General features: G+C 37.1%; 1 protein-coding gene across 2 annotated transcripts in view; it reads left to right on the top strand.

The window, feature by feature from the left end:
• The window catches only part of ORC3 (origin recognition complex subunit 3), a 35,667-nt gene that overhangs the window by 7,943 nt on the left and 12,101 nt on the right, over positions 1-15,623 (top strand). For both annotated transcript variants that reach the window (XM_082302200.1, XM_082302199.1), the window contains exons 4-13: positions 329-473; positions 1,730-1,834; positions 2,584-2,738; positions 3,675-3,811; positions 5,471-5,630; positions 6,468-6,581; positions 7,983-8,116; positions 8,607-8,670; positions 11,608-11,724; positions 12,626-12,705. In XM_082302200.1, the coding sequence (XP_082158326.1) occupies positions 329-473; positions 1,730-1,834; positions 2,584-2,738; positions 3,675-3,811; positions 5,471-5,630; positions 6,468-6,581; positions 7,983-8,116; positions 8,607-8,670; positions 11,608-11,724; positions 12,626-12,705 (1,211 nt within the window). The remainder of the gene's footprint in view (positions 1-328; positions 474-1,729; positions 1,835-2,583; positions 2,739-3,674; positions 3,812-5,470; positions 5,631-6,467; positions 6,582-7,982; positions 8,117-8,606; positions 8,671-11,607; positions 11,725-12,625; positions 12,706-15,623) is intronic.

Here is a 15,623-nt window from a genome sequence, read left to right as displayed (position 1 = left end):
TGTGAAGAATTCGTGACCTGTTGTCCATCTTGGGGTCCATCTTGGCAGCAGCCTCTGGCTCCCCAGGGTGTACCTTTGAAGGCCTTTCAAATAAATACCTACCTTTATTCCCTTACTCCTGTCTAGTCTCTGTTTTTAGGTGGACTCTCAAGGCATCAAATGTATGTTTGCCACACAATTAATAAGTTAGTGTGGTTTATAGATCACAGTAAAATTTAAACCCTGGAGTTTTAAGGGTTAAAGATTATGCAGGAAAGGAGTAGAAAAAGGAAGCTACAGTGGTGTTTTCACATTTTTGTAGATAAATTCTCTCTGTGTATGTTTGCAGCAAATACAAGAAGACTTGAATAAGCAGTTGCTTGATAATCTGGTGAGTTTTTTGAGCCGGTCTCATTCTGAGTTTCAAGAGAAGACAACAGAATGGACTTGCAGGATGAAGTTCAGAGAAATCCCTACTGCAGCTCTTGTCTTAGGTAATTTTTTTAAGATATTTTTTGTTATGTACATCTGATTAAAACTCACAGACAGATCAAAGAAACTTATATTGCTGACTCCTAGCAATTACTGTGAGTAGTATCAGCTTCAAACATGTCAACAGAAGAGATTGGGTGGGGAGAAGGAAGTCAGATAAAGCCTCCTTCCCCTTTTGCCTATGTTGCTTAATAGTCCAGTAAGTCAACAACTCCCCTACAGGTCTGTCTTAAGCAGCTGGTAGTGATTTGAGGTTTTTTTGTTTGAGGCACTGGAGATACTTTGATTACATCCGTGTTTCTGCTACCAGCATGCTTGGTGGTTTCTACGACTTAACCCTGGAATTATGTAGCTTCTGTATTTCTGGTCTGTGTTCTTGCAGAGCATCTTTACATGTAGGAAAGTAGTGTCTTTATATTGGGAAAAGAGCAGAGGGTGAAGAAAATAGCTGGAGATGAAATTAGTGAAGTTCTGAAGTCTTTTTTTTTTCTTCCCTTCTCCTTTCTTTCAGAGGTTTGCAACTGTAAATGCTAAACCTGATTCAAGGCAAGTTGATTACATTTTCAGTGGATTATTTTAGGGAAATTAAGATCAGGCCTGTGCTTCAAACTTACCATGTAGCCACTAACAAAGAGTGGAAGGTACTCTACTTTTGTAGGTAGTATATTGAAAAACTACTGCTTCAAATATTTCTGTGGAAGCAGCTCTGGATTGCCTTCTGGAGGGGTTTGCTCTTTTTTTTGGTTGATTTAAGGATATTAACAAAGACAGTAAATACTACGTTGGTCATAGTGAATTCAGACTGTGGTTCACAGTAATTTATGGTAATTTTCCTCTTTAGATGAGCCATGAGAGGATCCAGGTATGGATACAGTATCCTTCTAGAGAAGGTGAATTTAATTTCTTGTCTGCAGGCCTTACATGGCTGTGGGTGGATTCTGAGGGATGTTAGAAAACCAGTCCTGGTTCTTGCAGGTTTGCACCTTGAGAAGACTTTCTTTAAAAAGCCCCACCAAACTATATGATAAAGGGTCTTCACAGTGGCTCCCTGTTTCTCTTAATTAGGGAGTGTCAACATGTGTGTCTAATCTTTTGCTAGTTTTTCATCTTTCCTCCCAGCTGATGTGATACTTTTCATTCTTTCTTTAAATATTTGAGGTATCTTCTGGTTTTTGTCTACCGTTCAGTTTACTGTTCAGTCATTGTGCTCAAGAGTCATGGAAAAATGCGCCTTAAAATTTTGTCCTTTTCTTTCTAGGTGTGAATGTTACAGATCACGACTTGACTTTCAGAGGTCTCTCAGATGCCCTTCAGGATAACATTACTCCTTATATAGCCTTGCTGGAAGCCAAAGATTGCCCAGGTAAATACTGCAATAGTATTGCTGCTTCTTTTGAATAAGATATCAATTAACTAGGAATTCTAGCTTTTGACCCTAAATGTAAGAATAATGGACAGAGGGATCTTGAAGACTTTCCAAAGATTTGCTCAAACCTATGTCACCAGAGCAGTAATGCCTAGTGTATTTTGAGAGGTATCCAGTTCTGTTTAGAACAGTGAAGATTGACACGCTAGTTAGCTGTAGCATAAGTGTTAAGAACATGCTGCTTAGTGTATTGCATGTTGATATTGTAGGTTGGTTTTCTTCTTGTCTAATTGGACAGTGTATGTATGCATTCCACTTCTTAAATGCTTACAAGTCACATTATTTAGTGAGAGAATGAGTAGAATAAAATTGCCCCACCCTCCTTGCTCCTTCTTTATTTTTTAAGTAAAAAGATTAAAGTCACTTACGGCAGCATCTTCAGTTCTGTGGATTGGCTGCCTTATTCTTAGGTCACTCTTAAAAGCATATGGCTGGAGCTCAGGGAAAGATGGAAGACCAACATCTTAACCTCAGTTGTTGCTATCTAGGCAAATTGCATTAACAGCATACATATCATTAATGCTTTCAGGAGCATGAGATGTGCATTCTGGAGAGAGAAGGAGAATAATCAGAAATGTGAAAAATAATGACTAATAACTTTGGGGTGGTTTTTTATAGTGTGAGACGGAGAACTATTGTCAGATAACCAAATGTTTTTACCACGTGTCTAAAAATGTTTTGTGAAGGCATAAAAAACCTGATGCAGAAGCTGATAGGGCAGCTGATGAACTGTGATATAGATGTGGACTCACTGGAAGATGAGGACTGTGTGCAGGTTTCACAGAATAGAATACGTTGTTCAATGTCTTCTCTTATCAGCTGGTATGAGACTGTAACAAAGGTATGTTGCTGGCATTTTTTTATCCCCAGTTTATGAAAATACCTGACCTTTAGATGTTTTTAAAACAGAAATTTAATAACTCAGCTTTCTGTGAGAAAATGCCAAAGGTTAATTTTTAATGTAATGCTAAAAAATAATGTGATATTGAGGTGATGTGACTGTAATATGTGACACATAGAACAACTGTGGAGTTAGTTACTGATGATGTATGAATGGCAGAATTCTGAAACACAAGCAAAAAGTACTTTTTTTGTCTTATGTTTAATTGGTAACCGGAAGCTTAAAATGCAGTATCAGCTTCATGCCAAATGCTTTTCTCCCAGGAGCCCTGAGATATTTTGTTTATTAAAACAAAAGTTTACAGAAGAATGGCCATCCAGGGCAAAGGTACTGTATTAGTGCTAATGAGCCATGATGTCATCTGCAGCCCACACTACATTGGCAAGCAGTAAGGAAATAACTTGCAAAATGTGTTTGTATCTTTGTGTTTGATGAAGCTATTGAAGTTTCAGATTGTGTTTCTGTCATGAATACAAGTTACAACTGATTTTCTGACGACTTCGTCGGAGCAGTGTGATAAACCAAAGTGTACTGAGTACATGCTCTTTTTATTAGTGGGTAAAGATACAGAAAATAAGCACTATCTGTATACGCAACTCAAATCTTCTCCCTCAATCCCAGCAGAACTCTACCAGTTCTGCCTCTCAGAGCTATTCTTGTCGTTGTTGGGAGTGTGTGTTTAAAATCTGTTTATTCTTTGTACTTCGTGCTGTGCCAAACAGAAGGAAGAAAAATGGCAGTTCTAGATGCTAATAATAAATACAGCTGACAAAAAGTCAGTCATGTCACTTTGGAGTACTATAGTATCATAGATATGATTCAGTCTTCTTATTTTGCTGGCTTATGTGTATTAATGTTTAATTAATGGCTTTAAAGAAAACAGATTCTGAAACTCCAAGCAAAAAAAGAAATTCCTCCTCTAAATACTGTCAGTCTCCTCCAGTTATAGTAATATTCAAAGACATGGAAAGTTTCACCACAAAAGTTCTTCAAGACTTCATAGTCATCAGCAGGTAAATGTGACTTGAACTTTAGTTCTTCCACTCCTTTACCCGTTTTTTTTTTTGCAGCTGTTTTGAAATGTAGCAGTGAGGCCAGTGGAGCATTGGAATCAAATATTGGTGCTGCTTCTTTGCAGCAGTGATTGAGCAAAAACTACTTGCTGGGTTTTAGGCATAAATTATGCTAAAGCTAACTTGTGGCTGCGAAGCGGAGTGCATAAGGGCTAGGCTGAGATAACGGGTGGTTGATTTAATTTTTCACATAGTAGAATTTATTGGTACTAGTTGTTACAGAATTTGTGAATGTGAAACTAAGCTTTTAAGATGTGTATATCTTTTAAAATTGTTTTCAGAGTGTATTTTTGTGTGACTACTGATGTAATGCTGTGTAAAGGTCACTAGCTTACTAATAGGGGTGTATATGAAACTTCCTCAGTTGGCCAGGATCTGTAATCAGCAGCTGATTACTGTAGGTGCTCCTGTGCTTCTGTTCTTCTTTAGCCTGTTTTCAGGCATGCTGATCAAAGACTCATGCTGCTCTCCAAAAAGAGCATCTTGCACTTAAGTCCCCAGGTTGGAGCTACAGTTAAAGCTGTCAGAATTGGGGCTGCAGTTGTACAGTTAATTCAGCTGCAGTGTGTGCACCTGATATTACCTCTAAACAAGGCTTAGGCAATTCACTTGCTGAGACACAGGCAAGAAATTGTATAGCTTGTATTACTCTCTTCTTCTCAGTCTTAAGCATGTTTAATAAAGTTGAAGTGGGTAAATATGAGAGGTTCCTCTGATTCGTTAATCACAAGTTCTGATTCCCTTCTAAGACTATCAACAGTGGACAGTAATATATGAAGTTTATTAGTTTTATGTTTAAGTCTTCAGTAATTTCTTTTGAGGAGTTAGAGAAATGAAGTAATTGTGGGATAACAATTAAAATATAAAGTCAGAAGGTTGCCGTGGCAAAAACAAAGGAAAGAAATAAATTTACAATTTTAACCTAGACAGTATTTAAAGTAGCAGAATTTATACTTCCTTGAAACTACTAAAAATGGAAAATAATGATGAAATGATACTGAAAACACTGTATTTTGTATAAATTGTATGCTGTCCACAAGGAATACACATTCGGTCCTGGTTTTCAGTTCTAAAGCAAATACTAAAAAATTACCTGAAGAGAAAGATAATCTGGGGAAGTCAGAATTTTTTTTCTTACATGTGGTTGGAACATAGAATGTTGGAGATGTTTCATACTTATTTTGAATTTATTAAATGGTGTAAATCTTATAAATTTTCTTGACTGTTAGCTATTTAATGCATCTTCTTATTTTTTCTCTTTGAAAAAATTCTATTATAAGACTCAGTTCTCTGGATATAAATTTTTGGGAAGGTAGGATCAGCGCAAGACTCTATCTGAAATGATGCTTTTTGTGCCACTTTCTGAAATTTAATCCTAAAACGAAATTTCATTTTCTTATCTACTTCAGGGCTTTAAATAGCATCCTTTTTTTTTCATTTTATTTGACCCCAAAATTCTTTTGGTTTACTGGCAATGAATCTTTTAATTTACCCCTCTCTGCATCTAAGCTCAGTGCTGTAGTAGGAACACAATGCATTTGTGACACAAGCTTCTATAATGTAACTATTACTTTTTTTTCCCCTTCCCCCTTTATCCAGTCAACATATCCATGAATTACCTCTAGTGCTGATTTTTGGAATCGCTACATCACCAATGATTATCCACAGATTACTTCCTCACTCAGTTTCCTCTCTGCTGTGCATAGAGCTTTTCCAGTCCCTTTCTTGTAAGGAGCACCTGTCTACTATAATTGACAAGGTAATTCCCTTTATAAATAGAAAGGAGGAATGTGTGTGTGTTGAAGCACAGTTCGCATGTGTTGCCTTTAAAGGCAGGTTTGTCTGAAGGTTTTGAAAAGGACTCTGCTCCTGAAATCTGTGGATTTTGGATATTTCTACTCGCAGCTGCAGAGCAGTGTAATACTGAGAGCTCTCTTCTCATACTGAGACACATACACACACACACACACACACACACACACACACACACCTGCTTTCGTCTTGCATTTGCATTGGCTTGTGCAATTACACTGACATTCACACTTCTTCATTAAAGTCAAGCTGTGATTTCAGTTTTACTTTGGTCCAGAAAAAGATAGCTTTGAAACTTAGCCTAAACTTTGAAAAATAAAGTTCAGCCTGAGTCTTAACCACCTGTCAGACACTAGCTGAGTTATCCATATGTTCAGGCCATATAAGTGTTGTGTGTGTGGATTCTTGGTAGAGTGTGCTGGATTTGTGCTGGATTTCCAAAATCTGTTACACATGCTAAAAGTAGTGGTATCAGTGTTTATTAAGCAGTCTCTATCCTATTTGTAATTTTACAGAAATAGCATTAAGCAAAACTAACTTCAAACGTTATATTAGTGGAAGATACTTAGGAAGATGTGGTAAAATAATAAACTGAAAATCAATCTTTGTATGGATGTTTTAGTAGAAATACTATTTTTAGGAGTTGGCAGTGTTTTTAGTATGTCGTTTAGTTGAATGTTAACACATACTAAGAGTTGTATCAAGTTGTTTATATAAGTTCTGCTAATTTGAATTCAGGAGAAAATTTCTACTATGGCTACTTTTTCTTTTTTCTCCCTCTTAGCTGCTTCTGACACCCCGGTTTCCCTTTAAACTGGGTGAGAAAGTTCTGCAGGTGCTCATCAACATATTCCTGTACCATGATTTTTCTGTCCAGAATTTTATCAAAGGATTTCAGGTAGGCAATGGTAACAAGAATTCAAATTATGGTTGTGAAAACAAAGGGTAATTACAAGGCACTGAAAGATGTCTTAGGTTCTAATATTGCTGAATTGTATGAAAAAATATCCTTTGGAAACAGTTTGGATCTGTGAACAGATGGGTGTTTTAAAACCTTTACTGGTACGGGTTTAAGAGCAAACTTGTAGGACAGGTATGAAGAAGCACATAAAAGCTTACTCTGCCACAGAACCCGTGATATTTTAAGGTTACATTTAAAAGGGTGACCTGGCTTAAAGAAAGTGGGCAGAAAGAGCTGTGTTTTGCTATAGATTAATTTGTAGCTTTCTAACACCCCTGGCAGAAGTCTCCAGTTCTGATCATCTTTATGGGGTCCTTGTACTCTGGTTTGTCTTGGTGTGAGAAGGCTACAGGAGTGTATCTTCCGCACTTGAACTCTTCTGGCAGTTCCTACCTTTTCAGGGAAACAGGAGCTGCAACATCGTTTACTTGGTGCCTCAGAGTAGGTAATAATTGTGCTCTAAGCAGCTGTGTAGCAATGTGGGAGTTACATTTACCCTCTCTCAGGAGGCAAAGTGGAAGAGCTTAGGGTTTCCAAAAAGAGTCTCTACTGAGCACAATAGTTAAATTTTTATTGTCTTATATAGTTCTTCATATCTAGATATATTTCTGTGTCTAGGTCTCCTTGTAGCTCTTGTGGATTGCAGACAAGAGTTCTCTGAAGAATTTGTAGCCCCTGTCATCTGTTTTAATGTGGGACTGTGAAATTGTTTCTTTCTTGCCTAGTTCCATGTGTGAACCTGAAATAAGCCCTTTTAATGTCACAGGCATTTAGAATTTCATTTAGAATAGATTTTTTGATACATAAGATTCAGTGATTACATGTGGCCAGGAGAAGTATCCTGGCCATAGTACCTCTTCCTGAAGACAGAGCTATGTGGGCTCTCATAGGTCTCAACTCCTCTTATGTGAAAGAGTCATCAAAATTTAATACTTCTCCATTGGCCTGACATACAAATACAAGTTTTAGACCTGACAGTGTATAGCTGTGTCCTTGTGTATTAAAAGTATTCAAGGATGAAGCAATTTCAGATCAGATTTTCTAAGTGATAAATACAAGAGATCACCATCATGTCATTATATCTATGTGTGATGTTATGTAAGAGGGGGGAAAGCTGAAAATGAATAGCACATATAGCAAAGAAGGTAATTAATGTGACTGTTTACAACTGTGTAATCAATGTCCTGTAGTGACTTATGGAATATTTATGAATTGTAATTTTTTTTTAAAGGAGTATCATTACTACCATTGTAGTATATGCAGTGTAGTGGTAAGAAAGCATTAAAAGGAAGGAGCTGGAATTTTATTAACATCCCTAGTTCTTGGTTTGTTTTTCAGCTCTGTGTTGTGGAACACTTCTATTCCCAGCCTCTAAGTGTACTGTGTTGCCAACTGGTAGATGTTAAGAAGAGAGTTTATTCTTTATCCCATGGTCAGTGTGAAAACATTCGGAGACTGCCCTCTTTCAGAAGGTAAAGGTGGAAATACATTTTCTGGACAATCATATACTGAGTCAGCTTTAAAAAAGATGAAAAGAATCTGTAAATGTAGTTCTGTGAACACTGTAGCTCATTTGTGCACATGTTTCTGTAGCAAAGGTAAATTGATCAGAGGACAGTTGTAAATAATTTCAGGAAGCCTTAATATTCTAGTCTAGAGAGTACAGCTTCTGTGATGTGTAATCACTTGAATTGATTTTTTTTTCTTCTTGTTCTTCATACAGAAACAAGTTATTCTGACAAATAACCGTAAATGACTTTTGAACTTGTTAAACTGATTTGAAGCATAATCTCTAGGGTTTTGGAGTGGCCTTTCAACTTGTTGGATTTGACTGTCCTTTTTGAATCTTTCCAAAGAAAGATACATATTTCTTACAGCAGCATAAACATTTTAAATGTTTCTAATCATAGAATCTTCCTTTACATTATAATTTTATGTTGGTTTTTTTTTCCTTGCCATAAGGTATGTGGAAAAGCAAGAGTCAGGGAAACAGGTTGCACTGCTGACAAATGACAGCTTCTTAAAGGTAAAATTTTAAGAATATCCTTGGAGAACTGAAATAACTTGCCCAATATATCACTTGGTGGAGGATAATAAAATACAAGACCAAGATGTATAGTTCTGTATAACATCTTTCATACAGAATGTACTATGCTTTGTGACCAGTAATGACAAATTAGGATTGGCAGGTCAAAATTCCAGATCTCTGGGGTTGCCAGGTCAGCCTTTATACGAAGCTGCTCAACTTTATTACATCAACTTTTAGTTATATCTAGAAATATAACTGCTTAAAAAGAAGGATACAAGGTTTATTTATGCCCAGGTCTTTCCATGCTTACTCAGACTGCCTTTCTTGGAAGGTCAGTTAAGTGTTTGAAGAATGTGTAAGTAACCTTGGAGGTTATTTCTTAAGTTCTTAATCCTTCATAGCCTCACTTTCTGTTTGAACTCAGTAGGGCAGAGTCTGTGTCCCAAGGCACACATTCACACTAGACCTCATACAGGATTAAAACTAATTTGTTAGATGTTTATCTGAAGTTTTGCCAACTGATTGAAGCCAGACTACTACTATTGTGAGCCCTTTAGGAATTCACCAACAAAAATCTGTTGGTTATTTTCACCATCTGAGCCACTCCCAGTAGAAACATTGCTGAAGGTAAAGGGTTTCTCCTGACTCTTCATTTCAAGTATTTGTAACCTGTCAGGCAAATGGTACTTGCCTGGTGTGTAAGGCTTTCTCAAGTATGAAAAACAATGGTAATGGCTGGAGGGAGGTTAGGAACAGGCAACTTTGCAAGTGCAGTTACAGTTTTCAAGATGAGACATGATTTTACATCATTTTATGATCCATTACCTTCACTGGCAAAAATAGCTTAAGCTACTACTATTCCCTTGTCCTTTATCCACACCTGCTTTGGAAGTTGAATACTCATGCGCTTAAACTTTATATGTTTTCAACTTTACATGTTTAATAACACACCCCTTATTTCACAAGCTTCACCCTGTAAGTTTGGGAAGGAAGCTGGAATTCTCGTGTTTGGTTGCATATCATGCTTCTCACAAATTTTAATTGAAGACACTTGTTCTAACCTCTACAACAGAGGTAGGACCATTACTGCCTTGCCAAGCTGGCAGTGTATTCTGCCTGGGAAGAAAAGGTGCTACTGCTGCATTAATGAGGTGCTGTTTATTCTGGTGTCACGCTGATCTACAGTATCATGCCCAACTTTGGAAACACTTTCAGAGTCACTATAGTAGTCTTCCATATAAACTTATTGTTCGTGTTTCAGCACCAGGTCACTTGAGTCTTCCATCTTAGCCCCTAAACCTGCAATACACTTTATCAGATGCATTTTTATTCCATGTTGTTACCACTTCTTTTAAGAACTATGGGAAGAGTTTCACCTGTTTAAAATAATCAGTTTTAAAAGTAATTTTGCATCCTAATTTTTAACAAATCTGTCTGAAAGGTTTCATGGCAACTTTAATTTGAAACTATGTAAATGTGGCAATTTGTGTCTTTTATCTCTGTTCTGGAAATAATATTGCATAGTCTTCTAATAACATTTTCAAACTCTTCTAAAATGGATTATGCCTTTTCACTTCATTATTTGGCAAAATACATTGCTATTTACTTATATTAGCTATATCTGTCTTGAGCTAGGACCAAGATGAGGGAAATACAGATGTGTTAATAATGCTTGGGGTTTGGGGAAATAAGATTGATACAGCAGCATTAGAGTGAACTTGCTTTCTTTTCTTAGCTTATTTTGTGGTGGGGATAATTTCTTTCTTAATGATCCTACTTAGAATTAAAATACGAAATTGTTGAGTGTCTACCCTACGGTTTTGGAAGTTCCCTTAACAGTTGTTATATCAGTGACTCTTAAATTTCAATATATAAAAAGTCTAGGGGGAGAAATATCATTAATGTTTTTAATAATTTAAAACTTTTTTTAACATCAGAAAGCTCTCTGTACCACTCTTTGTTACTTTCAGTCTTTGCAGTATGATACCTTTTCTTTCCATACATCTGTACTTCCTTATATTGCCTGCAGACAAGGTTTTGCTTTTCTTTTATTGTTGATACCCTTTGTTTCAGTTTAACTGGGAAACTTCAGTGGCTTATTTTATTTTCCTCTTTCCATTTGGAATAGTTTGCTCAGAGTTAAGCAAAAGGGTCATGTAGAGGATCCTGTGGTTTTTTCCTCTTTATTTTTGTCTGAAGACAGGGGAGAGAAGATCTTTTGATTCACGAACTTAAATGTAAGGAGCCCAAAGTACTTTAGTACAGTTACCAGAATTTTTGAGTGTGGCTTTCCAGAAGTGTTAGTATGTGCTTCCATGGGAGGCCAGTGATAATGTGCCATCCAGAAAATTCAGTAGAAGCAGTCAATAATTTATTTTTCCTAAATGTGATTTTTTAATTTCTGTAGTTTTCAATCCATGAATAAACAAAAGTCAAATTAAAAACACGTAGGAGCAGCAACTGAGTATCTGCTTGTTTTCTGTGAACTGGTCTTTTTATGTACACATAACTAATAAAACCAGCAGCCACCCACAATATAAGAAATAAATTTTTAAATGGCATTTGTAGTATAAAAATGCAAGTTTTCAAGTAAAAGTAGCTACATAACTTCTCATTGCCTGATAAAGGGATAGTGTATACTCTTGTGAGATGACATTTCAAATCTAAAGGCCTAAATATAGCTGAAAATGGTAAAATAATGCTAATCAGGAGCAAATCTCTACTGAGCTGGAGGAAGAAAGTAAAGGTAACAATATGCAATGTGAATGCAGTGAAGTGTTAAAATACAGCTTGTTTGCTTAGTGGTCTCAATTTAAGATTGGTGATTTAAATCATAGCATACTACAATATCAAAACTTCAGAGTCATTTTAAGTGCTGTATGAGAGTTTTAAATGGATGTCAGAATTACTTCAAAAATTATTCTATCACTGTAGGAAGAAACAGAGGAGTTGCTGGAGGACTTACATGTTTACCATGAAAATTATGTTTCAATTCTGAGATGTCTTCATGTTTTCACATCTTCTCTTCCGAAGTATCCTTTGGGCAAGCAGGTGATGTACTGTTATATGTGCTTTTTGTTGTTTTTGTGGTTTTGGTTTTAGGGGGTTTTTTTGGCCTCAAAGTATGACATCTAAATAAATATTTACTCTTTATTTAGTAAAGTGCTGTTTTGCCCCCTGCTTCTTAAAATGGAGACAGATGCTTTCTTGCTATGGGCGGAGGACAGCAGTGTGTGGTTTCTTTACTGGTAGGGATGGTACCATGTCAGTCAACAGGAAGGAGTTTCCAGGAGGAGGCAGGTGCACAGATTAGCAAAAAAATCCACACATTGACTTTCCCACATCTGGGATTATCTGTATGCATTGCAGACAATGTACACTCTCCTACCATCTATTAGATCACTAGTCAAATTCAGATTAAGAGACTGAGTTTTTAGCAACCTTCTGTGCAGAAAAAAGCAATAGTAGGAGGAACAGTGATAATTGCTCCTAATAGTCCTGATGCTCTAATGTAGTTTAATCCACCTTCTCATGCTAAGTGATTTCTTCCAGTAGAAGAGCAATTATATATTCTGTGCATGTGCACTTGTCTCTCAGTTCTCAATGTATTCCATACTGTTGCTAGAATCTGTCACTGACTACAAAAGCAGCATGAACTGTCCCAGTATTTGAGAATAAAAGGATGTTTTAGTTGGGGCATTTGATTGGAGTTCCTTTCTGCTCACTGCAGTTCTCTTCACCTGAATGTTGTTTGCAACCTGGTGCAGAGCAACAGCCTCCAGCAGAAGCTTAGTTCTGGAAGATATTAAGAGCTCTCATTTCTTTTGCAATCATTCTGCATCTTTGGAAAACAAGCTCTAAAGGAATTGCATATTGCTTTGAACAGCTTGTTGTAAGATTTCCACATTACTTTGTAAAACACTTTATCCTTTCTTCACCTTCTGCATAACAGATCAGGGAGTTGCACTGTGCCTGTTTGGAAACCCGAGTGTGGGAGACAGAGGAGTATGAGTCATCTCTTCAGCTAGCAAGGTGATTTTTTTCCCCCCATTTTGTTTTAATACCACTGTACACATGGAAAATATCAGTCATCATTTCTTCTGGAAGTTAAAGCTGAGAATATTGCCTGTTCACAGCTAGTTTTAGGGTTTTTTGCAAGTGTAATTGGCTGCTGTTTTCAGTTTGGTTTTCTACTGATTTCTGTGAAATTCAGTCAGGTTCTAATCTCTCATATGCCCTGAGTAATTATGCTGAAACCACTGAGATTACTTTGTGGGAATGAGAACGAGTTGGGTTTTGCCTTTTACAGTATAATTGCAGTAGATATTATCAATCAAATTATTAGTCTTAGTTGGCTTAAATTTTAATCTGTTAATGATAATTAGAATCTGTTCCAAATGAATAGTAGCTGAGGCCTTTCTTTTTTATTTTACTGCTTTCCTTCTCTTCCTAATTGCCTTAACAGTTTTTACAGGGACTGAGTTAATTTTTTGTGATACGGTGAGCGTAGGACTTTAGGAGAGCCTGTACTTGTGTTGTCTGTCAGTATTTAAAATGCCAAAATCATCAAAGCCAGTTTTCTTGATAGAAAACCTTTCAGTTGCAGTGTTGCAGCTACAGACTTCTAAATGTGCTTTAAACAGACACATGGCAGGTGTCTGTCTCCTGATAGTTGCACTCATTCAAACAATCCCTTGGCTATGTCCCACAGGGAACTGGTGTGACCCCGTTACTGTAGCTGCCTCTTCCAGACCCCCTGAGCTGGTCAGGTTTGATGTGTCTGATAGTAAAACTGCACAGAAAAACCGTACCAGTGGTGGGTGGAGGGTAACTTTCTGGGCTGATACACACACAAGGAAACACACTCCTCAAACTGTACCTTTGCCATACTGAGTGGTTCTTACGCACAGCCACTTTTCTGTGTTCTTTCACCCTCATCCCTTTGAAAGGATTACAGTTGTCATTTCTGCAGTCCTTCCTTTGTGTTCCTTCTCTGACTCTCCTGAATCTTGACAGCACTCAATCACCTCTGAGCTCTTGCCCACAATGTGTCATTCTGCTTTCCTCTACTGTCTGTCTATAATCTCTTACTAACTCTTGGCCATTTTTCCCTCTCCTTTTTCTTCTCCTGTGTTAAATTTGCTTTCATCCTCTCTGAATTCATCTGTCTCTACTCCTATCTCAAAGTTGATGCTGCCATCAGATTCTGGCTTGCTCCCGTTTTATTCTTATCTGTTCATCTCCCTCCTGTTGTTCTTCTGGTCCTGGCTCCCACTGTGGGAGCCTCTGATAGAAATACAGTGATCATGGTTGCTGCTTTCACTGATGATGATTCTATGATTCTTTTTTTTTTTTTAATCCAGAAATTTTGTCATTTTCTAACAAAACTCCTCCAACACAGTTTCTTCAAATACTTTGAATTCTAGCTGTGATTATCATTTTTTCAGCTTTTGACTTCTGTTTGTCTTTTGACAAATACTTCCTCTTGTCTCTGCTTTTTCTATATAGAATCTTGCTGCTATCTTTTAGAAGAAAATGATAAAATGTAGTCTTTCCCCTTCTACTCACAATCTTTTTTTTTTTCCCCTTTTGCTCAGGTTTAGAAGTTATTCACTGTTCCTTAATATCTCTGCCTTCCCAGGAGCCACATCACCTGTTGATATATCCTTATGTTCACCCCTCCCCATCCCATATTCCTTTTCAGCGTTTTTCTGGAATCCATGTTTTTTCCCCTTGTATTTAGAAAGTAAAAAAATAGAGAAGCTTTAGGTCAGCTTATTTCTCATTCTCTAACGAAATCTCTCACTTGCTTTTTATTAATTATGTTTGAATGTAGGGTTTTAAGTTGCTGAACCATGTTTCTTACATGATTGGTTTCTCTACTTCAGCCTTTCCCTGGACAGGCTTTTATCCCTTCTGCTAGAAGTGCTCTCCTCAAAGATGGTGCTTCAGGTAATCTAACTTGAGCAATCTAGACAGTAGTTACTCTACCTGAGTTTTCCAGAGTCTAAAGATACCATGGGATGACAGAGAGAATGTGTGAGCTTTAGTTCATTTTGCATTAATTCCATCAGAAGAGAGAGATCAAGAAGATTGGAGAGAGTCTCACTTGATTGGTTATGTAGAGCTAACTGGCTGGGACATCTCATCAACATTTTGTGTGGCAAAACTTCAAGGACTGTCTGCCCTATTGTCTTCTGTCTAGATGTTGTACTCTGGTTTTTGTCTGCTAAGTATGGATGGCTTTTCATCACATGCTGCTTGTCACAGTCCTTCCCTTCTGTGACCAGTCATTTTGGTGCTGACCAGTCTGGTATCGCTTCTTCAGGTGATTCCCCACTTCAGCATTCAGAAGGAGTTTCTGTGGACTTCATTCTAGCTTCCTTTTTTCTCTTTCATAACTTTTGTCTGAATAATCAGAGACATTTATTTACTGCCTTTTGGTAATTTGAGATCTTCCTTTCTGCTTTAACCCCGACTCCTCACAAAATTAAAATCTTAACCCCACTGATACCTGGCATACTTTGCAGTAATCTCAAACCTAGAAGGTTGAAAAGGATCCTTTACTGATTTCTCATTTGTGATAACTGTCTTCTTACCTGTTCTTTGGGCCCTGTAATCCCATTGTTGTAAATAATTTTTTCTAGAACTTGCAATTTCCTTTTGAATAATACTATGGAAATAAATTTGTTCTTTCTCATTCACAGATCTCCAGATCTGGTTATCTTCTCTCCATCTTGGGTGTTTAGCTGCAGTGTTTTGTCTGGCCTAGAACAAGCTATCTTGTTTACCCATTATATTATACAAGATAGTTTCAAAATGTTTTTTTAGCCTTTTGTGTGGTCAAGGGCATCCTTTCTGTTGTTAACTCTTTATGCTTTTCTGTATAAAACAAGTGTATCTGAAGGCAGTACTTGACTTGCAAAAAATCTGTAACCCTGAAGCAGATA

This window comes from Coloeus monedula (assembly GCF_965178545.1).
Source record: "Coloeus monedula genome assembly, chromosome: 2".
Taxonomy (NCBI): Eukaryota; Metazoa; Chordata; class Aves; order Passeriformes; family Corvidae; genus Coloeus; species Coloeus monedula.
Note: the sequence above shows the minus strand (reverse complement) of the source record. Positions and strands in the feature narration are given on the sequence as shown.